The 26,125-nt window shown below is 40.9% G+C and overlaps 1 protein-coding gene and 1 long non-coding RNA gene across 4 annotated transcripts in view; one reads left to right on the top strand and one right to left on the bottom strand.

The window, feature by feature from the left end:
- BAG3 (BAG cochaperone 3) overlaps window positions 1-8,410 on the top strand; it is a 260,283-nt gene extending 251,873 nt beyond the window's left edge. For both annotated transcript variants that reach the window (XM_075757775.1, XM_075757774.1), the window contains 3 exons: window positions 2,593-2,949; window positions 5,066-5,446; window positions 7,080-8,410. In XM_075757775.1, the coding sequence (XP_075613890.1) occupies window positions 2,593-2,949; window positions 5,066-5,446; window positions 7,080-7,853 (1,512 nt within the window). In that variant the 3' untranslated portion in view covers window positions 7,854-8,410. The remainder of the gene's footprint in view (window positions 1-2,592; window positions 2,950-5,065; window positions 5,447-7,079) is intronic.
- The window catches only part of LOC142602547 (uncharacterized), a 52,806-nt gene that overhangs the window by 19,434 nt on the left and 7,247 nt on the right, over window positions 1-26,125 (bottom strand). For both annotated transcript variants that reach the window (XR_012836287.1, XR_012836286.1), the window contains one exon: window positions 12,273-12,367. This is a non-coding gene — a long non-coding RNA (uncharacterized LOC142602547). The remainder of the gene's footprint in view (window positions 1-12,272; window positions 12,368-26,125) is intronic.

The following is a 26,125-nucleotide window of genomic DNA, read 5'->3' as shown; positions in this document are numbered from 1 at the left end:
ATTTCTTATCAGGGCTTAAGTTGCGGAGGCACATTTCTCAGGTTGCTAAGACTGTTCAAAACAAGGGCAGCCTCAAGGGTCTGAAAATGAAGATAAAGGAGGGGAAGGCTGTGGTCAGGCTGCTGGGAGGGGGTTCATGGAGGGTGGGGGGAGTGGGACACTGTCTGTGTTGAAGCCTTGGCAAGGATTTATCATTGTGGATTGCTCCAGAAGTCTGAAGGGCTTATCCCCAAATGGAGCAGTTCAAAACATTGCAGACCCTGAAAATGCCAAGAGAAAGGAGCTGGCGACTAATTGCTTAGGGCAGACTTGTTCTACACCCAGTTGGAGCAGAGCAATTGTGGGCGAGAGCCTTCTCACATCGGGGCATCTGTAGGTGCTGCTGGCCCACCCAGCTCCTAAACCCTTCCCAGCACTGACCCTTCCTGTGGGAAGTTTGACAATGCTGGAAGTGAGTGAATCTCCTTTTTATAGCCGTGGGAGCCATGCCTGTAGGTGGGGTGGCTGGCTGTGAACTCTCGGGTTACACCCGCAGCCTGCTGCCTGCTCCCTCCATCAGGGAGACTGTGCTGAGCAGCTGGTGCGTGCCGGGTGCAGAATGCATCGAGTCAGCGTGGAGCAGCAAGGTGCTTCTTCCGACAGTCAAATCATCACTTTCTCTCCCTGTTCGGCTCTGCTCGCCCAGCAGACGTTTGGCTCTGACGCGAGCTCACGTCGTTGCTAGCTGAGCGCACCTCAAATTTATTTTCCAGCAAATGCAGTTTGGCGTAATTGCGTGTCCTTCCAGATCGCAGGAGAGATGGCTGCTGGGAGAGCTGCGATTCGGGGTTATGCTGGTACAAGGTGAACTGGCAAATGTTGGTCCTTGGGGTCCTGAATTGCCTAGACAGCCTGCATTCAGCAGAGGAATGTGGTTTCCTGGTAGGGTGAACTGAAAATGACTCATCTGTCGGCAGTGGATCCTGGTGCAGACCTTGGCACGAGATCATCCTTGTTCTGCAACTGGAAAAGCCGACTTCAAATTACTTCTCTGTGCGAACTTTCTAGGCCTGGCTCTCCTCTATGCCTCTCAGATTAGTTTTTTTCCTTTGTTCGTGGAGGCTTTCTTTAATGAGTAAAAGGAAATGCAGCATCAGGGCTCTGCCTTTGAATTTGTTCCTTTCAGTACTTATCTTTATTAGCTTACCTAAATAATAGCCTTTATTTTCTGCAGTTTCCTTGCTTACAGGAATTCTCAGAAATTACTTTTTAAGGGGATACTGTCATATAGGAAGAACACTCAAAATCTGGTTGGTAAAATAGTTAATTCTTAATGACTTAGTATATTAATGTGTACAGTAATGTGTACAGAAGTATATTAATGTGTACAACATTAAATATTTTTGCAGCTTAAACACCTCTTTAAAAATAGGGTTTCCAACACTTGCACCATATGTCCCCTTATTAAATTCTCCTCTTACTGAATAATGACATTACCCTCTGAATGACAGAGGTGCTTGTTATATGATCTGACTTAGAGATACATCTGGAACTTGGCCCTTGCGGGGCCTCAAAATAGAATGACCGATGCAGGAAGAACTTACTAGAGGACTTGTGAGGGCTCTTAGTACAAACCACTTCCACCCTTGCCAGAGCTTTGACATTGTCCAGTGAGCATACTCAGACAACACAGGGATTTATTTTATCTTGCTTTTCAGCATTTTCCTCTTTGTTACGCTATCCTGTCTTCCCCTCCTCTCTCCCTCAGTGTTTACTGAACAGGATCCTCCCCTAGCTGAGAGGAATATATCCTTTAGTATGCAGCATCAAAAGTAACTCCTTAGCCAGTGGGGAAAAACAATATCAACAAACATTGTGCTTCCGATGGGATTAGGCTTCCTTGGAAGTATCTTTTCAGATGTTACCTATAGCACTGGGTGGTTTCTGAGAGGTGCTAAGGAGAATCATAGAATCACAGAATGGTTTGGGTTGGAAGGGACCTTAAAGATCATCCAGTTCCAACCCCCCTGCCATGGGCAGGGACATCCTCCACTAGCCCACATTGCCCAAAGCCCCATCCAACCTGGCCTTGGACACTTCCAGGGATGGGGCATCCACATCCTCTCTGAGCAACCTGTTCCAGTGCCTCACCACTCTAGCAGTAAAGAATTTCTTTCTAACATCTAATCTAAATTGACCCTTCTTCAGCTTGAACCCATTACCCCTTGTCCTGTAGCTATGCTCCTTGATAAACAGTCCCTGGTCCCACAGGAATTTGGAGGAGCTCTGTCTGAAGGGGGTGGGCTAGTGGCTAAAAGTAAGTAATGTATGCCAAGTAAGAAATTCTGTTGTAATTAGGCAGGTATTGTAAAGACTACATTGATATTTATGAGAAATGAGGGTGAAACACTTGTACATAAGTAATTTTTTAGCTTACTTTCTTCTCTTGCCTGCAGATCTGGAGTGTTAGCACCTGCTGTTAGCTGCTCTGCAGGGACCCAAGAGGGTCTGAACTTCTCATACACAACCGATACTTCTTTAGGGCAGCTTTTTCTCACTAAGTGTATTGACCTTAGCTACCAGCAAGTTCTATGTGATGTTTTTAACTTTTAGGAAGGCCAGTCGTCAGCAAATGGTCCATCTCGCGATAGCCCCAAGCAGCCACCAGCAAGAGAAGGAAACATGGGATACCCCAAGCTCCGGGCTGGCTATATCCCTATTCCTGTCATCCACGAGGGCATCGATGGGAGACAGCAGCACCCGTGCTTTTCTGCTCCGCAGCCTGGCGTGCAGCGATACAAGACAGAAGCCGTGCCTACCACGGTGCAGGCACAGCCACCGCTAAGGGGGGCCTATGCTGGCCCCGAGTCCCCTCCAAGGGGACCTACGGAGGCTTCTCAGGCGGATAAACAGTGTGGACAGACAACGGCAGCTGCAGCAGCCCAAGCGCCGGCCGCACACGGACCTGAGGTAACTTGTCAGTATTGCTGGGGTGTGTTTGCATTGGTCTCTGCAGCAGTTATGACCTGAATGTCACACGGGTAGTTTATCCTTCAGAAAGCCAAACTTGCCACAGGATTACATTTTCCCAATACTTCCTGAGTATTAAAATGCAAAAGTGCACAGTCATGGCAGCATAAATATGTAAGGTTTTTCTAGCCATCGCCTGCTTTCGTTCTGGAATGATCCTGCAGAAACAAATGCGTGTAAATGGCTTCTGCAAAAAGGGAGCCTCTGAGCAGCGCAGGTCCTGCAGCAAGGGAGGGGATTGCTTTAGGGGTTGTACCCCACAAGCGGATGATACAGGCAAGTCTCATGTTCTGCACCATGAGTCAGAAACCGAAGAGAACAAAATGGGAGAGAAAAAAATGAAGTGGCCAGTTAGCTAACAACCCAGGCCATTTTAGAAGTTGTACTGCTGTGATCTTTGCTTTCCAATTTAATACTTCAGTCATATTAAGTGTGTAGATTTACATGTATACAGCTTTCGAAATGAATTGTAAAGTATTTTTGTCATTCAGTGGCATGTTAAAATACTTTCAAAATAAGAACTTCTTTAAAAAAAGAAATGCTTTGCATTTCAGAAGGTAGGATTTTGGTTTGCCTGTTCTCTCTAGAGAATTAGCAGCATTGGTATTCTTGTAATACATGGAAATACCAACCTCATTTTTATTCAAAGTAAGATCAGCAGGAAATTCAGCCTTCACAAACCTGAAGATATATTTTCAGCTTGGTAATTCAGCAGTGGTGGCTCTGAAAGCTGTTTAAAGCCTGAACAATGTAATTAAAATTCTGTTAGCAGGTTTCTCAGCCTACTCAACTAACAATGCCTTGTCCATGCAGTGCCAGAACAAGGGACTCAGTTTTTCCTTCTCCCAACACTGTACAGTTGGGAACACACTTTATCTTGTACACAGAGTGACTTCAGGAACACGTTTTCTGTGCCTCTTACTGAAGTCCTCTGAGATAACTACTGAGAACCTGAGAACTTGCCGTGACAAACTTAGGCAGCACAGTGTGGTTATCAACTGAGCAGAGCCTGTGATTGTGCCTTTAAACCCTATGTCGATGAGGCTACCAGTAGCTGCAGTGATGGGTACCATAATACAAACCAGCACTTATTTAAGATTGCTGTTTCATGGGCAGCTGAGCAGTTCACCAGCACCAAAAGAGGGGTCTTGTTCCCCTTCCTCTCCTGCCTTGCCTGCCCTTCTCTTGTCTTCTGCCTGTGTTGTCCTGCCCTCTCCTCTGCCAGCTCCAGTATGACCTGGCCTTTAACCAAGCCAAGTAACAAACCTATCAGGAAGTAATTTTTTTGCTCTTAATGAGGGAAACTGGTCAGACAATAGCCTGAGAGCTGCTGGAGTTGGTGCAAAGTAGCTAAGGTGATGGATTGGCATAGCAGGAAGAGGGAGGGAGCTGTGAGCAAAGCAGCTGCCTTTCCCCAAAGTGCAGCCCCACAGCCTGGAACATGCTGTGAGCTGGATTCTGCAGCAAGCCTGGTGCTTGCTCCTGCTAACAGCAGGTGTAAGTGCTGCTCTTGCTGCTGATGCCAAGGGGCTAAGGTTTTGGAAGGTCTTGGGGGGGAGAAGGGGCATGAGCCATATGTGCTTTGCCATAGCTTGCTACTGAATTCCATGCTTTAAAAAAACCCAAACCAAAACAAACATAACCTCTTAGTGTGACCAGGATCAGAAGTCTAAATGTTGTCTGCCTCTGTTAGGGGTTTGGTTTTTGTCTCCAGCATATAATTTGTTTGCTTAACTTTAGTTTGCCTCAAATTTAACAGGTTTAGACAGGAACAGCCGTGCAAAAGCTGCAAACATTGTGACTGAGCATCCACTCCCTGCTCATTTGAGGGCTGGGAATGCTGTAGCTCAGGTTTCTACTTGTTATAATGATGCACTCTCACAACTTCTGTGGCTTGTCTAGTGAGGCCCTTGGCCAAAAAAACAAGGAAGTGGATCCTTTGCATGCCGGAAACAAGTTCAGTTTCTATGACCATCTCCTCTTCTCTTTGGAAATGAAAAGTACTGTGAACACAAAACCAGTTAAAATTTAATAATGGATTTTCTTTTCATGGCAGCCTCAGTCTCCTGGAGCTTCTGATTCTGCAACGGTTTCTCCTCAGTCCTCTGGCAGACCCAACGCAGGAAGCCATCAGCTTCCTCGTGGTTATATTCCAATTCCTGTGATCCATGAAAACATCCAAAGGCAACCAGCGCAAGTCTACCACCAGGCACAGAAGACACACTACCCTGCCCAGCAGAGTGAATACCAAGCCCACCAACCAGTGTTTCACAAAATTCAACCAGATGAGAGGGAGCCCATGACAACGCGAGCACAGTCTCCGTTCAGAGTGTCTCAGAGAGGTTCATCAAGCCGTGAAAGTTCACCGGCCAGAGTTACCACCCAGATACAGCCCCCAGCTCCTATCAGAGTGCAGACAGTTGTAGACAGACCCCAGGTACGTACGTAGAGTTACCTGCCAGCTGTATTGTTCAGCGTGGCTAGAGCTGAAAAATCGGCTCATACTGACAGGTATGTGAAAGCGTGTAAAGTAGTCTCCATTTCTGTATTTAAACAAATTGGGAGATAGGAGATACTGAGCTAATATACTAGCAGCAAGCTGCCTTTCCACCTATCAGGATTTGTGGAGTCTTTGGATCGCTGAAGTATGATTTAACACACGATTTGATTTTCCTCTTGTCAGAGTATAATTTGGTGTAATTACACTGAGGTCACCAATGTTGCATTATGTTTGTGAGAAGAAAGTCAGGTCCATGGGATTTGTGGCATCTGTGTAAATACACCTCATTGATGTCTCGGAACAATTTAGGATAGCATCAGATGCACAAAGTAATTTTAGTTGTGAAGAAAGAGGATCAGCAAAATCTGGTCTTGGAGCTTCTTATTTATTCTTCCTACATGAATCATGCTCTTGCTCATTGAACACTTTTTCCATGTTAAAATTCTTACTAAAACTACGGTTAAAGACTACTGGGAATGCCACAACTGCAAGTGTGTGGAAGGGGGTATGTATGAAAGCAAGCCTTGATTTCCTCTCTGGAGAGATTTCACACTGAAAATGACAGGAGAAGAATTAGGTTAGTATTTTTGAAAACCCAGGTGCTAGGACAAAACAATGAAGACTTCAGATTTAATGGCATATTTTAGGTTAAAGTGCTGATTTATTTTTACAGGTGAGAATTTGAGCTCCCTAATCAAATTTTATGTTTAATGGGTAACGCAGTAACAGATTGTCAGTGCAGGCTATTACTTATTTGGTTTAAATATAAATGTAGGTGTTTTACTTCAGCCGTCTAAATCCATGAGAGCTGCATCTAGTACCCTTCCAAAATCACTGTATATGTGTAGAAATAAGGGGGTCACAGAGGAAGGAAAATAAAGATTTTGTGAATTCCAGTTTTCTGTGAAGATTTCAAAACTAATCTCAATTTCAAGAGATTCTGATTTGATCACTGTTAAATCTGTAGTAATCCCAGGGGTTGCTTCTAATCTCTACAGTGTAATAAGATTGACATAGTAACCTCTGCATGTAAATACTCTGAAGATAAAATCAGTAAAAATAAGTGCTAGCAAAAAAAGAAATGTCCTGAAAACAAGAATGGGATGAGAGTAGCCCAAAATGGGATTAAAACTCAGCAAAGTAGTTAGCTTTTCAAGAAACACCAGCTCTCAGTGACACACTGAGGATGAAATCTTGACTGTGCTGCAGTCAGCTGCAACAAATCTTACTTAAGTCAGGTGAGGGCTTTGCTCTAAGGTCCTAGCTTATACAACTGTTTGTAGGGCTGATTTTAGTGAGCATGGGCAGGATTTGGTGGGTTGAAGTTTAATGTCTTTGAGAGTTCATTGGTGCTTGTAATCTGGAATAGTTTGAAAACAATAACTGAACTCTTCAGCACAGTGCTTTTAGTTTAAAACAGTAAAATTTGACAATGAGCAGGAAAAATTAATTACCTAGGATGTGCAAAAATAGTACTTCTAGAAGTACAGAAAATGTTATGTTACTTGTTCTTTAGAAGGAGATGAGTATTGTTCATTGTATCTCAACACAAACTTGCCTTGCTCACTAGGTTTCTCAGCAACAAGTCCCACCTCAAGAGCCACCAAGACCATCCCCACCGCCTGAAATCAAACCTGAAAACAAGGCAGTCCCACCACCCGAAACTGAGGTGCCATCATCATATATCCCAATTCAAGTCACCCACCAAGAACCAGATCCTAAACTACCACCCCAGAAGCCTCCAGCCATGGCAGAGAAAGCTGATAAAAAGGTTCCCTGCCCAGCTAAGATTGTTCCCCCACAGGAAAGGCCGCCTCCCGAAGAAGTGGCAACACCGAAGACAATGGAAACAGGAGAACCTCAAAAGCATCCTGGTGTTTTGAAAGTGGAGGCAATTCTGGAGAAAGTACAAATGCTTGAGCAGGCAGTCGACTCCTTTGAAGGCAAGAAAACTGACAAAAAATACTTGATGATTGAAGAGTATTTGACCAAAGAGTTGCTAGCCCTAGACTCAGTGGACCCTGAGGGTCGTGCAGATGTGCGCCAGGCCAGGAGAGATGGTGTAAGGAAGGTCCAGACCATTTTGGAAAGACTTGAACAGAAAGCAGAAGATGTCCCAGAACCAGTTCAAGTTGATGGACTTCAGCCAAATTTGCCAGAGCCTAAGCCACCACAGGAAATCATGGAGATTGAACCTGTGGTAGTCAAGAGCAAGGGAGATACCAGTAATAAAGATACTAAAGAGGAAACCAAAATGGAAAGACATCAGCCTGAAACTAAGGAAGAAGTGTTTACCAATCTCGCCACCACGACAAACACATCTAATAATCCAACTGAACCATAGTCCCGTGCTGAAATTAAAATCTGTCAGACTTTATAACTTAAAGTGTGTTTAAGTGAATTTTAAGTTGCATGCATTTCCAGAGCTCTTTTCAACTGGTTTTTATTCAACGTAGCAGCTTGGGACACAGTAAACACTTTGAGGGGGAAGGAGGGAGTTAAAAAGAAAGTAATGCATTTATCCTTTATTCTTACACTATGTAAAAGACATGTTTCAAAAATAAACCCTGTACATTAATCACTTTTAGATCAGCTGAATGGAAGAAAGAAAAAAAACCCAACCAAAACCCAAACCAACTATTTCAGGGTTAATATTGATGCATGTTGTTTAGAGTATTCTTTTGCAGGTGATTTTTGTAAAATCAGTGGCCTGCACTGTCAGAATACCGGTCCTTCTATGTAGCCACTCTTAACAGTAATGTTTTTATTTTTAATGTTCACAGTTGGGCACTTTAAGTAATGATGGATAGAAAGTGTGTAAGAAACTGTAGGGATATTTATATGTGTGCAGGACTTCAATGCTATATTTTAAGAGGGAAATAAAATAATATAGAAGCCTAATTTAGTCTTGTGATTTTATAAGCTGGAAATGTAAGGGCAGTAATCGGTTTCAAATACACTCTTCTAAACATAGAGATGTCTTCTAGTACACCATTGTAGTTGAAGTCTGACAGCTGCTTTCTCATCAAGACCAAAATGTGCCTTTCTCCATTCACTTGCTCCCTTCTAATGTCACTGCTGTATCACAAATGTGGACTGAGGAAAGAATTTGGCTTAGCTTTTCCTTTTTTCTCCCTCTGCCCTGGGAGTCACCATTTAACTGAAATCTTTTTAACATTAAGAAATCCTATCTACCGCTGTTGTCTTACAGAAATTTACTTTACAGCAACCTAACTTGTTCTGGAAAGCCATTAGCCTTTTTTAACAGCTACTGAATCTCCAGCCAAACCCAGTATGATTAAGAGGAGATCCTCATTTTGTGAACAGTAAGCAATACTTCATGGTTGTTCTAAGTGATTAGTAACTTACACTTAGGTGAGGGACATAAAACATACTTCAGCTACATCCATGTAAAATAAAAGCAGCAGAGTCAGACCAGTGCAGAACAAGTCATAACCAAACTCCAGAAGTTACCTTTGACTTGCATTTGTAAAATGAATAAAGCTTTTTTACCTGATTGATAGCATATGTTTATAGCCTATGAGGACAACTTTAACATAGCTGCTCAAGGCTATTGATTACTTACTGAATTACACTCTGAATCACAAGATTAATTTGGAAATTAGGTTTAAACCCATCTGAAAACCTGGTTAAGAGGCAGGTTGAGAGTGGTCACCAAGAACTGTCACTCTTTAAAATAAACTATAGCATGTAAATTGTAATTTAACAAGTGTTTTGAAATAACCACTGGACTGAACTGTCTGCTTAGTTGTATGTAGAAGGTTGATGTTGCTTTTAGTTTCATTTTGATAGTCAACACCACCAAGTAAGAATACACAATGTCTTGTAACCATTTTGCTACTCTAGCTTTTGGAGCAGCATTGTAGGCATTCCAGCAGGAGAGGTGTGAAAGTTCATCCCCCTGCATAATTCTTGTATGAACTCACTTCAGTGACACATTCCTCCCGCAGGATTACATTTCAGTTGAGGACACACGTCTCTGACATCATGTAACAAAAATACTTAAATTGAGGAAAATCTGCTATGGGTTCTTACAGTTAAGCTATAAGCAAGGTCTGTGGGAGGTATGAGGCCCTATCTCTCCTGGTTTCTCTTAGTAGCTCACTAAAGTAACTCAGATCAAAACCACCTCATTAGCTGAGATGGCAATGTGGAAATTCAGATTACAGTCATAAAAACATGCCATTTACAGGAAGTTAAAACAGGTGCTATCCTTATAAAATGTGTCATCTGCTGCTAATGGGGCCTGATTCATGTTATACTATTCAATGTTGGTCAGAGTAGGTGGAGTCAAATTTAATTACAACTTTTTTTTTAAAGCAGCAAAGCTAGAGGTAGAGTTAACTCTGCTAAGCTGTACTTCAAAAAGTTGATTATTAAAGTCAGTGATGCTACTGCAGAATTAGGTACCACTCAAAATGAAGCAAGATTTCATGATCTGGCCTAATAAGGGAAAGTACATTTGGCTGCCCTGGAGCTGCCTAGCTGGAAGACTGTTGCTCTGAGTCATAGTCTCTGTTTCCTCTGTTGCTCAAGATTAAACTCCACCCAGTCCAGCATATATGTCTTGACACATCAGCATAGCTGCAAATTCTGCATATGGGCTGGGAGGAGGGAGTAGAGAAGGAGGAAGCAGATGAAGATTCCCATCCATTTGCTGTAAGTTTCTGCCCTATTCTTTGCAGAGCCTGCTTGTTTCCTTGCATTGGTACCAATGATGAGGAAAAAGATCCTTCATTAACTTGCATTTCTGCAGTATGGTACAGTCTGTGGTTTGACCCTGGGTGAGTAACTGTGGAAACTTGACTTTGAAACTCAGGTAGAAAGTAACTAGGGTTTTAATACTAGCAATAAGAAGTACATTGCACTGCTTTTCAAATACAGCTATGTATGACGAACAGCAAATGTGCTGTGGAATACAAGGTGTTCAAATACACACACTGCATTTGCAGTACCTCTTTTAAAAAATGAAGCTACCTGTTACACATTTTGAGTAAATGTCAAGCATTTCATTTATATGAGAAGCAAATAATCCCCAAATTGGTGAAAGACACTGTTTCAATCATTTAAAAGTAGCAAGAGGGATATGAAGAGCCTGTACACAGAATCACAGCAAAAGCTTAGGCTATTTTCTGAGTGCACTATCTTGTCCAGCTAGTGATATTTTGAATGCCAGTAGTGGCCTGTTCTCTATATTTAAACTATAGCAGCAGCGAGGCATTGTGTTTCCTATAAATATAGCATTTTGACTATTTACACATGGCCAAATCAGACGGTATCCTGAGGAAGGGGCAGCACAGTTACATTGCCCCCAAAGAGCATGCTAAGACAGACCTGTGGCGCTCTCTGGGTCAGATTCCTCCCTTTCTCTGGTGGGAGGTACAAGCCCTTTATCAGATACGTTTTACTTCCAACTTCATGTTAGCTCAGCTGTGTTTGTAGGCAAGTTGGGGAAGGAAAGGGGTACAAGCAAACTCCACCCAGAAGGCAGGAAAGCAGCACAGCACAGTTTGTAGAGGCAGGTCATTCCCCTGTACTCTGGTAGCGATGAAAGCCAGCCTAGGAAAGCCCTAGTCTCAGCATCAGTGTGCTCAGTGAGGATGTCACGTGGCACTTGTTACTTTTTTTAAGGATAGTTGAAATAATAATAAAAAAAGCTGCTGCTGGCTGGCATATAGCTGCTGAAGAGGACAAAGCTGAATCCAGGTATGCTTATGAAAAGATTTTAGTTTGCTAGGTTTTCAGTCTCCATCCTTAGATGTGCATGTATTATCTTTTTAAATATGCAGGTAACCACATAAAAGACAGTACTACATCATGAATGTACACATGGGCTTAGACTAAAGGACTAGTTATGGGCAATAACTTGTGTGCTTTTGGTCCTGTTGTGCCCAAGTAATGAAATGCAGGTGTCTTACAAAACTAAAATCTAAATCATTAGCTGTAAACATTTAATATCAGATCAATCTTTGGGTTTGTCACAAAAGCTAATATTGATCAATAACAGTTTTTCTGACAGAAACAAATCCAGCCCTTTTGTGCCAATCAGGTAAAGGAGGCCTTTAAAAAAAGCTAAGCTGAGCTCAGTAGTGCTGACCGTAGAATACAGGTTGAAGCCATAAGTTAACCATACAAAATATGATTTCCTGGAGCCTTAACATGAATATTGAGAGTCAAAATCCAAATTTCTCTGGATATATAATATTGTCATGAATGAAATATGAACACAATCATTTTAGCAATGGATACAATGATTTTATTGGCACTTTCACCTTCCATTTATGTGGGTAGGAGTATCTCATAAAGGGACACAGGAGACCCAAATGAACTAGTCTACTATTTTCCTCTTAAGACAAAGCATTTGCTTAAAGATAAATGGATGACACTGAGATCCATTAGCCTTGCTGCACAAAGAAAGAGCCTTTTATACCAGATAATTTGGATTTCCTAGCTCTACACAAACAACGCATTCATAGTATTGTATATGGTATCAGCCTACACTCCCGTGAACGACTGTGTGAACCTGAACGGTCTGTCCACTGGCCGTAATACTAGATGCAAATGTAATCGTATGCCAGCAGGTGTAATCCAAAGCAAGAGTTATTTTACCATAGGCAAGAAACTAGTTACAAAGCAGTGGAACGTACCAATTCTCAGTCAAATACCTTTCCCGAATTTATAAATGGACAACTTTAAAAAGTAAAGACAGTAAAAATTAGAGGCTAGTTCAGTTCTCGCCTACCAGAATTTTCGCTGCTGTCTCCAGAAGCTGGGAATCTGCATGAAAGGAAGGAAGAGGTCCAGCCTTCAGTATCCATGTGCCTCTCCACTAGCAAACTGTAGGGCAAGCAGAAATAGAGGATCACAGGTTAAATTTCAGATTCTATAAAGAAAAGTGCATTTGCCATGCCTATTGCAGAAAAGGATGCCGAAGGGCACTGATTTGTAAAGACAGGCTTCATGTTTCAGAGTTAAGCATGGAATACGGAGTTCTTAATCTCTGGTCCTTTACATTTGACATCTATACAGGGACTGTGCAGTATTCTGTGGCGTGTTCCAGAACAAATACAGAAATCAGTTAGAATTTGCACTAACTAACTGATAACGTTGTTGGAACTCCCAGTAAAAAGGCTGGAGACCAAACAGACGTGAAAATAAGTAGCTTCTCCTAATGAGAAATGGTACCTTTCCTAGGAATGAGGTGAGCAGGCAAGAAAATGTAACAAAGTGTTACTACTTCTATTGAATCTACTCAGTGGAGAGAGGATCTATCTGCAGGTCTGTTCAGCTGCCTTTATAAATATAAAATTAGTTTAAAAAAATGGGGGGGTCATCTTAGTTTTAAAACAGTAAAAGAACTACACTGAAATTAGCAACAAAGGGGTATGGAACTTTGCCTGGCTTTACTGTATTTCTGACAGTGAACAGATTAGATTTGTAAAGTCATCTGCATGAATTACGGGAAGCCCTGATTTATTGCTTTTCATCATTTGGTGAACTTTCAGTTTGCGTCCATTTCTGTTTGGCCAGGAAAGCTCAGCTCCTTCCATTTACAGAAACGGACAATATCTGGAATAATTCTCATGTGTGCTTCCCTTGGGGTTGGCAGGCAGATGATGTACGTTTTCTGCAGCCCGTATAGATCTATGGCAAAGAATATCAGGAGACAGTAGTCTCTCTTGTCTCTCCAAGTGCTTGGCTCAGAGTGTAAAATCTGTTAGCAAGAACCATAACATTTAACCCAGTGTGAGTTTTTCTATTTTATTTAAATAAAATTGAGATTAAACCAAGGAAAGCCTAAAGCACTGTTGCCCAGCAGCCAAAAATGCAGAGATTTTTACTTCCAAAGGATTGATGGAATGATAACACATACCCCTAGTTAGGCATTTCAGTAGGTGTTGGTGATTACTTGGTCCCTAAGACCTTCCCTCAGTGTTGCCATTTCTGATAAGCTCATCTCACCTCCATTCCTGCTCTCCTCAACTGCCTTTCCAACTACCATGAAACCTCTTTCTTTCTCTGAAAGAGTGAGAGCAGATTTGCATGTGAAGATTTCTCTTAACAATTTAGAAAGCATGGTCAAAAAAAGTTGGGAGTTCAACTCTAATTTCTCTTTCTAGTTAAAGGTGATCTTGATCCTCAACCATTAAATTCAAATCATAGAATCACAGAATGGTTTGGGTTGGAAGGGACCTCAAAGCCCATCTAGTTCCAACCCCCCTGCCATGGGCAGGGACACCCTCCACTAGACCACATTGCCCAAAGCCCCATCCAACCTGGCCTTGAACACTGCCAGGGATGGGGCATCCACAGCTTCTCTGGGCAACCTGTGCCAGTACCTCACCACTCTAACAGTAAAGAATTTCTTTCTAACATCTAATCTAAATCGACCCTTCTTCAGCTTGAACCCATTACCCCTTGTCCTGTCACTATACTCCCTGATAAACAGTCCCTCACCATCTTTCCTGTAGGCCCCTTCAGGTACTGGAAGGCCGCAATTAGATCTCCCTGGAGCCACCTTTTCTCCAGGCTGAACAACCCCAACTCTCTCAGCCTGTCCTCATAGCAGAGGTGCTCCAGCCCTCCAAACAGCTTTGTGGCCTCCTCTGGACTCGCTCCAACAGCTCGATGTCTCTCCTGTACTGGGACCCCCGAGCTGGACGCAGTACTCCAGGTGGGGTCTCAGGAGAGCAGAGTAGAGGGGCAGAATCCCCTCCCTCGACCTGCTGGTCACGCTGCTTTGGATGCGGCCCAGGACACGGTTGGCTTTCTGGGCTGCAAGCGCATACTGCCGGCTCATGTTGAGCTTCTCATCAATCAATACCCCCAAGTCGTTCTCCTTGGGGCTGCTTTCAATCCATTCCTCACCCAGCCTATAGTCTTGCTTGGGATTGTGCCGACCCACGTGCAGGACCTTGCACTTGGCCTTGTTGAACTTCATGTAGTTCACATGGGCCCACCTCTCCAGCCTGTCAAGGTCCCTCTGGATGGCATGCCTTCCCTCCAGCATGTCGACCACGTGTTTATCAAAATGTTTATCAAAACTTCTGCATGCCTGCATACCAGGTATAAAGCCAGGTCTTAAGATGGAACATGCCTGGAAGCATGAGGACAAAGATGAAGGTAACTGTAATTCAATCAAAATGGGGCTTCTCTCCACCCAAAATACTGAAATCATGAGATTTACTTTAAAACTTTGGAATTTTGTACTTTTGAAACATGTAAGCATCTGCAAGAGGTGCTGAAAGTACACAGAAGCACCACCAACTTTTAAATGGCCTTATTTAAGTATTTTATTGTTTTGAAGATTGTACCAAGAAAGAAGAAAAATGCTAGCAGTGCATCCTGACAAAGAATAAATCTACATCAGAGATATTTTATCAGTCTTAAGAGTAGTTACTTCAATATGCTACTCTGTGAAAAAAAAAGTATATCAGGACTGAAATTTAACTGTATGGATATGTGTCCCTGCCCATGGCAGAGGCATTGGAACTAGGTGATCTTTAAGGTCCCTTCTATCCCAAACCATTCTATAATTCTATGATTCTATATTAGATTACACTGAATAAAGGATATAAGAAACAAAGGGTTGTATAACAATATCATAAACAAATATTGCTGCCTAGAAACAGCAGGCATAGACACATTAAAATATTTAAGGTACCTTAAATATTAACTACCTAGCAACAAGTCCCTGATTACTTCAAGGAAAATACGCACTACTAGGGAAGGCAGAAATCATAGCAATCATTATTATTATACTTTTTTTTTTTTACAGTAACAATTAGACACATCACTCTTGTTACATAACATAAAATTACATGCATAGGCAATCCCTGCCTTACATAGTTTATGCTTGACTATACTAAGAAACAATATATGGCTATGAAATTACAGGATACGTATTTGATAGAGCTGAGAAACTGGGTCTCTGCATCAGTAAGTTCTAGTTCCTCCTCTGCCTCTGATTTACAGTGTGACCATACCAACTCACCTATATCCACACATTCCTCTTTTGGTGCTTGCACTTACAATGTAGTTGTGCCACAGCACAGGCAAACATAATCTGAAGCATGTTTAATAAGAGAACCCGGATAGGCTGCAAGTCTTAATTCTTTTGACATTACTCATGTCACTTAATGTTCCTGTATGTTACTCTCATAGTGACCTATGGTGCACTCGCATGAGGAGCTCCCTGGGGTTACAGCTCAGCACTAAGTCTTCTTGTACCACCATTATGTGTTCCAAGCATGTGAGCCCAAAGGCAGAATTTCCTCCTGCGATATTTGTAAAACAGCTGAAAGGACTGTGATGGAAAATGGTTTCCAGTAATAGTTAAACAAACTTTCTAATCTTGCATGTGTTCATTACAGCAGTGAGTAAATATGTTGGCAGGATGCTTACATGCTGTGGTGGCAGGCTCTAGTAGATGCCTACATTACTATGATTTTTTTTTAAAGCTTATGAAAGGTGTCAGGTTAATGCAGGTTTGCAGTGTGTTGGAGGCCTTGGGTGACTGCAGTTCTAGTTATAACAAACAACATTGACATATCCAGCATTTTAAAAGCTGGGATACTTTCAGATTTGGCTTCCAAACTAGGTTTTGTAGAACCCTACTTGCACACACCGCTCTAAAGCTTTACATAAAACCAATAACCATTTCCAGTCTGGGATCTACATGAAGACAGTAATCCCCTAGCAGAGGGATTAAAGTTTGGTTTAGAGTTTATAAACCAAAAAGAAAGCCATTGACTCATTCCTGCACCTCTTTATTCCATAACCACAACTCTCGTCCTCATTCCAAAGTTTAACTCTACCAACAATCCTAATCCATCAATCTCTACCTGCCTTGATTTTTTTCCAGCAGTGCTTCTAGACGGAACACTAGCAGCAGTTCTTAATTTACTGCAGGCTTGAAACTGAGCACACCCTAACTGAGGGAAAGGATGGTAAATTAAAGTAGAAAAAACACTGAGTGAAGGTGTAGTTTCAAATAGCTTATTCTCAGTGACACTTTTGAGATTAACAGTTTAGCTTTTATATGGTAGGCTTGGCTTTTCAATAGGAGGGAATGAATTACAAAGTCAGGCCCTATACAAATGTTCATCCAGAAAAGGTTTACAGATTTTACTCATTCACTTGAATCTGTGCTTTTATTGAATGAGGAATGTGGAATTTAGCTGCATCTTTATTATTTGTGAATGTGTATTGAGCTTTCTTCCGATAAACCAGTACTTCATTGCTTTACCATAAGTCATACTTTCTTGGTTTTGTCAGTTCTTGAAAAATGCACCAGTGCGTAACTTACAGAGGTGTTTTCAGACACCGGGCTCAGCTGGGGCAACAGCCGAGACGTACAAACTGCCCCTTTTATGCTTGTGGTTTGTTAGCTTCAGGCCACGCTGCTTGGGAAGACTCTCTGACAGCAGTAAAGCAGAGGATCTGTATGTAAGAGGCGTGCAGAGAACGGTGATGGGAGAAGAAAACTTCATGATGTTGGTTCTGGTTGCTTAGAGAGCGATGTGTTCCTTATGATCACTACTCCAAGTTACTTCCAACCGGTGAAAGAAACTAACAATGTCAGTAAATGGTAATTTAGCATTCATCAGACAGCCAATTTTTATGTAAAGAAAATAGGCCATTACAGCATTATTATTAAACACAGCATTTACCGTATATTTTTATACCGTGACAAAATGATCTTTCTTAGGGCCACCTGACACAGCTGCATTGCCGCAAGTGGGAAATACGGCCCAGTTGTTCATTCTGCCCCACTGTCGCCGTTATATGCGTTTCTGAGTTCCATGTATGACGTCAACAGCAACGTGACGTCGAACCCGGGACAAGAACGGTCCCCAGCGACCAGCAGAGGGCAACGGAGTCCCGCGGATGGTGCCGCCGCCTCCCGCCCTGCAGCCGCCGGGCAGAACCCGGCGCTGCCTCCCGGATCCCTTCCTTCGGAATCGGGAGGCGAGGGGGGGAGGATGTACGGGCTTGGCATCTCTTTCTAAAGCAGCCGCTTTAAAGGGTATCTTTAATTAAGCGCAGAGGGTTGAGTGTGGAATGATGAGCGGAGAAATGGTGACGCAGCCCGTTTGTGCCACAGCTGCTTATAGCTCATATTGCAGAAATCCACGAGCACTTCCAGGTTTGACTGTTTGGTTTATTTTCTTTTTTTTTTTTTTTACAATACCCACTGTCAATATAGAAAAAAATATGTGAAAGAAACGAAACTCCTTAGTTTCCTGGATTTTATTCATATCTGCTACAGCACTAAGAAATAAAAGTTTTTGTTCTAACTCAGCAATTTTATATGAATATATGAATATGATATGAAAAAATCCCACCTGAGACCAGGGACAGTCACTGAGGTAGGCACTTCTGTGCCGAAGCAGGTAATGTTTATATCAGTCTCATGGCACATAAGCATTGTTTTCAGCTCAATACAGGTGTTCTTATGACTGTAGGCTAGCAAGAGATGGCTGAAACTCTTCAAACCTCAAAATAACAAAATATGAGCAGGAGTAAAGTAGTTCCAGTATTTTGTATCAGAGTGATTTTTCCTTTTAAGGCATTGGGGAGCTGTGCTGTGAGGCTTCTGAGGACCAGCAAAATATAAAATTTCAGCTCCACTTTTTAATAAAGCGTTCAAGTGGAAGGTTGGACTAATGATCTTCAGAGGTCCCTTCTGACCAACACTGGTATATCTACACTTTGATTTCTGAAAGACTCATTTTAAAAGAGCAAGACATTAAAACCACAATCAATTATTCAGTAAACCTTTCTTTTGTCAAGGTACTATTTCTCAAAGCCAGGCAGAACCATATAAACCACTTTTTCCCTGAGATGGAGTGACTGCATATCCCATTTTAAAGTGACTTATGTCAGCAACAAAAGCTGCCAAGAAGTCACAACCATCTGACTCTAAAGGTTGCTCCAATCTTTTTGATATGATAGCTGATGTAGCCTTCTCTTGGAGAAATTGGACCATAAGAAGAGGACATGTAAAGTGTAGAGCAAAAACTGGTCTTTACACAATGGAGTACTGTCCACATAAATTGATCCTATTATCACAATGGTTGGGGATTATTTTTCACCTAATTTCCATCTCAGGGACCTTTGCATGCTCTTATGTCTACTTATCTAGTATTTTAATTATATTATTCCAAAGTGCTTTCCAGTCATAAAATACTCCACAGGGATAGGTCATATGCCTATTATTTGAGTTTACAAGTGGCACAGCAAATTATTTGCAGTATCAGTAGTATAACCCAGCAGTGTTGATTCCCAGTCCTTCCTGAATCCTTTTCCCATGGGCATTATACTGCTGTGGCAGGATGTAATTTTTTATTTTATCTTCCATAAGATGAATCCAAATACATTGAACAAAACTAGAGGATACATGGCTACTTAAAATGATATATTCCAACTAAGAATCAAATCTGTGACCAAAGTTGGTTTTGTTAGCATTAAATTGCATTTGCCTGTGGATGCTGTGTTTGATTAAGAGTAGGGCAGAGGCATTTATTTTTAAGATTTATATCAAATTTAAATAGAGTGTCTGCATTTAGCTTTTTCACCATAATTAACACTGAGGCTTGAGGCAAATCAAATCAGCCAAACAGCACAACTGCATGCATAATGCACTAGTTGGTCTCAGAAACCTCATTTCAAACCATTTTAGTTGAGGAAGAAATTTATTTGGGGATTTGCTTATGTTTGTTTTCTCTTTTTTGGGGGTTGGGGGATTTTTTTGGCACATTCAGATCTACTGCTTCTGTAAAGAAGCAAGCATGGCTGAGTGGGGACAAATGGAATGCCAGCCTTTTTTCTCTCTTTTTTCCTGTTCTCTGTGTGAACCTTTTTCTTTACATTCCTTATTCACTGCTTTTTTTTTTTTTTTTTTTTTTTTTGAAAACACTGAAAAAATCTCCCTCAAGTTTTAAAGTATGTTTGGACAACAGATGCCTAGAAAGAAAGCATCGGTAAACAGCACAGAAAGAAACAAAACTCTTGTGAAGGAGACATTTTTTTCTTAATTAAAACAATAAATTGGGAAGCTATGGCCCAAACTTTCTGAGAAAGTATCTACAGCCTTAAGGAAGTGCTAGAATCCATTGGCCTGAAATTTGAAAATCTTACCATTTCTCAGGTGTATCTGGATACTTGAATTCAATTTGCACATAATTTATATTGACAGGTTTAAACTAAATAACTCCACAAGACCCGAGCATAGGACATTACACTAAGGCCACCATTCTGAAGACTTAGAACCCAATGGGAAGAAGAGCAGCAAGTCAAGAGGGTTAGGTAGAATGAACATTGCAATTTCTACTTAGATAGCAAGTATTTGCAGTTCTGTGGTGTTGCTAGGCCTTGACAGGAGCATCTGCTACTACTTGATAGATATATGCACAAGAGAAGAAGAATAGGATGGATGAAAAGGTGGTTAAGGAATGTGGAGATGGGCAAAGAGACTGAGATTCAAAAAATAAGGTTGCAACAAATCATCGTGGGTTGTGAACAGGAAGAGATCACATTATGTCATTCCTATCTTGACCAACCTGGTCTTAAAAAACACCAGTGGTAGACATTGCCCTGCTAATTTCAGTGAGCAGTCTATTCCCATGCTTATTTATCCAAATTCTTTGTCTAACTCATTCTTCCTGAAGTTATGCTCACTACTTCTTGTCTTATCTGGGATAAGACCCGGGATTGTTTAGCCTCAAAAAGAAAAGGCTCAGGGGGGATCTAATCAATGTATATACATGCCTGATGGGAGGAAGAAAAGAAGATGGGGCCAGACTCTTCTCACTAGTATCCAGTGACAGGACAAGAGGAAACAGGCACAAATTGAAATACAGGCAATTCCCCTTAAAGATAAAAAATGTTTTTTCGTTGTGAGGGTGGTCAAACACTGGCACAGGTTGCTCAGAACAGCTGTGGAGTCACCATCCTTGGAGATACGCAAAACCCCACTGGACATGGTCCTGGACAACCTGCTCTAGCTGACCCTGCTGTGAGCAGAGGGGTTGGACCACAGGTACCTTTCAACCTCAAGTATTCTATGATTCAGTGACAGTGAACAAAGAAACCAGTTATTCTTGTCCTCTTTCCAGCAATTCTTATATATTTCAAGACTGTTTTCCTGTTTCCCATGAGAAACTAGTCTAAAGAATCCTAATTTTTCAAATCACAGATCACAGCTTCTAAAATTCAGAATATCCCTGATTTCCTTTGGCTCATTTTCAGTTGCTAATTCTTGAATAGGTTGTATCAAACTGAATATAGTATTCCCACTGAGGTCTTACTCATACTAGAGTAAAAGTAATAGGTCTTATGTATAATGCTCCTGTGTATTCATTTTACTATAACTGGATTTTTTTTTAACGTTTTTGTTACTGGTTGGTTGATCAATTTATGATCCAGGATTACCCCAGAACTCCGAATTAACCAGCTGTTCCTGAGCTTGTATTTCTACAAGGATCATTCCTCTTGGAAATGTTTCTCTTGCCCATCATTTCATTCATTTCATATAATTTATTCAACTTGCCATAATAATCTCATAATGGAATCCTGATACCCCGTGGGCTTTCAGGCCCTCCTAGCTTGATAATTTAGTAAGTACACTTGTTATTCCATTATTTGGGCCATTGGTAAAGATAGATACAGCATAGTACCAAACTCGTGAGTTAACCATTAGTAACCACTCTACAAGAGATACTATTTGGGACTGTAGAGGTGTCCTAACTGGACCATATTTCCTTAGATAGCTATGGGAAAATCACAAGAGACAGGTCATAGGTCAAATGCAGATATACACTATCACCCAGGACTGCTAGACTGTCATAAGAAGAAAGAGTATTGATTAAATCTTAAATTTACTGTATTAACTGTTTCTTAACACTTTGTTGTCCTGCAGGTACTTGAAAGTACATACTTTGACTTTTTTTTTTCTATTCTTTTTTCATATAAGAAAAGGGTCTGACTGATCTAAAATTCCCTGAGTCTTCCTTCTTTCCCTTTTTTTAAGGTTCAGGATGGTGGCACAGCTTCATCAATATATATAAAGCTATAATCTCCCATTGATTTCACAGACATTGGAAAACAATAGTAAATTAGAAGCCCAAATACTTTTCCTGGAGCCTTGCTCATCCTGTTAGTTTTCAAAGATCAGTACTTAGTCCTCCAAGGTTATCATGTCTTCACCTGGTCCTACCGGACTGATGACATAGTGTAGACTCCTGCAACAACAACACATGCTTGTAATTTTTCCCTTCAATAATTACTCAGAGATAGATCTATTTCCTCCCACATGCTATATGGTGTAATGGTGTATATGGCAGGCCTATGATGCCTTAATAAATGAAATGGTGCCTGGCAATTCTTTGTGTGCCTTTTCCCCCAAAGAGGTAATTAACTATGTATAAATAGTTTCTAGGACACTTTAAAATTTTGTTCAGGAATGGCTTTGTCCTTTTCTCAGAAACATCTTCTGGTAAAGCTGAGTCATCTGTGTAGCTTCCTATCATTCATAGTGTAATAGCTCTTTGATTGTCACACATAGTCATAGATCTTGGTTATAAAGGTATTATAGGTAGGCAGTATATATATTGCTCAAATATATGCAGAAAAGGAAAAGAATAGTAGAAATAACAACAACAACAACAACAACAATAATAATAATATACAAAACAAGTGATGCACAGCACAATCGCTCACCACCTGAAGCCAATGCTCCCCTACTTCCTGAGCCGTGCCACCTCCCAAGCAACTCCCAGTTATGTATGGAGCATAACATCATATGGTATGGAATATCCCTTTGGCCAGTTTGGGTCAGCTGTCCTGGCCATGTCCCCTCCCAGGTCCTTGGGTGTCCCCCGCCTTCTTGCTGGCAGGGCAGTGTGAGAAGCTGAAAAGTCCTTGACTGTGTGACAACAACTAAAATGTTAGTGTGTTATCAGCATTATTCTCATCCTAAATCCAAGACACAGCACTATACCTGCTACTAGGAAGAAAATTAACTCTGTCCCTGCCAAAACCAGGACATACCTTTAGTCATATATGTAAAAGTGAGGTAGAGAGAGATTAAGTTATTTATCCAAGGCCAGGCAGATAGGACAAGTATTCAGATTTTCTGATTTTCAGCCCTATTTTTCAATCTTATGTCTATCTTCTTTCGCTAGGTTTTACAATGACCTACATATGATTGCACAAGAAATGCAAAGCCAGCAATAAACACTTTTAGCCTGTATACAGCAATGAACATCTATCCTAGTTGCCCAAGTGTAGAACATACAGTCTCACAGGACAATAAAGTTCTTTTAATCTTCTGATTTAGCCCTTTGAGAGTCATAAGAATTCTAATTACCGGTACAGTACTTAACTGCACATCAAGTGCTTGAGGACTGCAAATTCTGTACATGACTATTTTATCCACCAGCCACAGATGAAGGAAAAGCTGATAGTGTTTTTTGACCTAAATTATTGCCTAGCAGCTAGAGATTCTGCTCTTGGGTGAAAAGGATTCAGTGTCACTATTAGAAGTTCATACATCCCTGCTCTTAAATACTGATGTGTTTATCTGCAGTATAAATGCAGCTTTACATAGAGGTTGAGGTTCTGTAAACATGAGTTCTATTAGAGAGCAGTGGGTATGTATGCCAGTAAGGTTTTATTATGGCTGTATATATCTTCTAGAGTAACTTCACTAGCACTGTTAAAAATAATCACTTCTTCGGCTAGCGTATCTGTGCTGGAGAATCTGGTTCAGATACAGCAAGGCTTCCAGACGAGCACTCTTACTGTTCCAGCTCATGTCATTTGGGAAGGTGATGGAACAGTCTCTGGAAAAGCTCCTTTGGATGGCACCCTCTGTCTCATCACAGGGCCCTGCTGCATGGATGAGCACATGAATTGGATTCCTTGCAGTAGAACCAAAACTACAAGATGCACTCCAGGACCGCATCTGATGTGCTCCAGTTGCTAAGGGGTCTGTAGGAGAAAACCAGATCTAATCTTAAATAAAGCTCCTGGAATGCGCAGAGTGTAGAAGCTGGATCCTCAGTGCCAGCTCTTTTGTTCTCCAAATCCTTTCCTGTTGCACTACACTGCTTGCTAATGTAGGCACGGTTGGCATTAGTGCATTCGTAATATAGACATGATCTGATTCTGCATTGCGTGGCAACTCAGAATGAATTGGCAATTGAGTGACACTAGGGTAAATCCTGACCCTAAAAAATTAGTCTCTTTCCATTCAATTAGGGCAGGTAGGTCTGTTACTACTCTGGTTACTGTTATTTGGAGTCCAGTTTCAAAAACAGTATTTTCGCAGATTATTCTACATCTGCATTAGTTCCCCAAATTCAGTTCACAATATGCTGTACAAATGCTTGTGGCTATACAGTGCAGGCATGGTACAGGAATAGAAACACACAGCTGGGAAGGAGGAAATGATTATTTAAGCTGGCTTTAGCAGTACTATTGCTGAATGTCACAGCACATCAAACCTTACTCTGAAAAGTTCCCTCTGGAACATCTGGGGTAAGGAAAGGAGAATTCGACCCCAAATTAGTTTATTGCACAGGCTTTGGCTGCAGCTGTGCAAGTCCATAATGCTATTTTGAAAGCATGTTAGTCACAGCATAGAAAATGAAGTCAACTAAAGTGATAGAATATAATTATTTTGTATTAAAAATGTAATAATTGAATAGAGTACTGAAGTATGATTTCCATCAAAACTTGCTAATGCTTAAATCCTGGAGTGCTGAGACACTTCCATGCTGATCAATAATGTCTCATTATCTTATGTTCCATCCCTTAAATATCCGTTTCTGTTACTGTTCCTTGTCTTTTGTAATGGTTCTAAATCTCTGGTACCTGAATAGACATTATGCTTCGTACAGCACCTCACACAGTGGGGGTCCTTATCCATAACTAGAGTTCCCAGGCACAACAGTAATGCAAACAATACATAATAATAAATACTGTATGAAATAATAAGTGCCATGAGAAAGGAGATAGTGATTAAAAAACAACCAGGGAGGGTTAGACTTTTCCTGCATTTATTTCCGTCACTTTCAACTGACAGAGATTTTTGCACTGAATAACTAATACATTTCATTCTCATAGGACAGCCAAAACCAGGGTGAAATGCGACAAAAAGAAATGCATAACACTTCAGGACTTGGCAACTATTGCTATTCTTAAGGAGTTATTTGATGCTCACCCTCAACAGTATTCACAGCACATAAACTTATGTTATCCCAAGAATGAAATACATATACTTTGCTATTTTTTCTATTTTACTATTGAATTGCCTCAATAGTAAGAAACTGACTAGTCATATTCATAAATAGTGACAGAAAGCACGATAAATCTTGAGGAAAAAGATAGATTGAGTGAACCCTAATAACATTACAAAGATAACAATGTTTTTTTGTTTCTATAATATTAAAGTAGAGAAAAAATCAGGGGGGGAAAAAGCAACTTCCAAGAAAGCTACTTACAAAATTGATTCAAATTGGTTAAATGGTATCAGATAAAAATAGATTTAATTTTTTTTTTCTAAAAGACATATCAAATTCCAGTGATCCTAAAATTTTACTTTTCATCCTTTCTAAAAGCAAAAGTCTTGGTTTGTTTGTTTGCTTTTTTTTTTTTTAATGTGAACTATTTTGGTCTTAAAAAAACCAACCTAAATTAAAAATAAAAAAAGGGTGGTAAGCTCTTCTAACGGCTCATAAAACCATTTAACTTGCCCAGACTGTTTTTATATCTTATTCTGCTGAATATATCTTCAGTGAGTTGCTAATGGATTTCCATCCCATTTTTTATTAAATTTATTTTTCTCCACTCCCAAGACACATAGCTATTTTGTAGCTATAACCACCAACAAGACAAAAGTTCTCTCTGAAACATTTCCACAAAAGCCCAAACTGTGACCCTATGCCACCCTAATAAAGACACATATGGTTGTGAGAAAGCCTGTTTTAGAGACACCTACATGGAAACTTTCTTTGCTCAAACGTAGGTCTAGAAAAGAAAGTATCTTGTAAAGCAAATGTGCAAAAGCCCACACTTGGGAAAAATGAGTCTGTTGTGTGGATTTCCCTTGATGCTTTCTGGCAAATGGGATTAATGCTCAATCGCCCTTAATCAATGAAAAGACTGAAATGGGGTTGCGGAGCAAAAAATACAATCGACCTGGTGAAGGTCTTTCTGTGTCTGAACTGGTCTACTCTGTGCACTTACAAAAACAGCATGCTTAGGTGATAAGAAGAGGAAAAGCAAGTAGAATCTGTTTTAAACTAGCTGTGAATTTTATTACAATGCCCAGGAAGAGCAGCCTGTCATTTACCTTGGGGAAATTATAAATTAAATGTGGCCCTGGTGTACTACTATAAATAGTATTTTAACTGATGAAGGCAGACCAACAACACAGTAAGGAATCCTTTATTGTGTGATTGCACTAGCTTGGTAGTCTGCAAAGTGAAATTTCTAATTGTAGAATAGAAGAATCATAGGCAGTCAAAACATTCTCATTTATTTTTTCAAATGGTCTCATCGATTTGATCTTAACGGTAAGTGTAACAG

The sequence above is a fragment of the Balearica regulorum genome, chromosome 7 (genome assembly GCF_011004875.1).
Source record: "Balearica regulorum gibbericeps isolate bBalReg1 chromosome 7, bBalReg1.pri, whole genome shotgun sequence".
Classification (NCBI taxonomy): domain Eukaryota; kingdom Metazoa; phylum Chordata; class Aves; order Gruiformes; family Gruidae; genus Balearica; species Balearica regulorum.
Note: the sequence above shows the minus strand (reverse complement) of the source record. Positions and strands in the feature narration are given on the sequence as shown.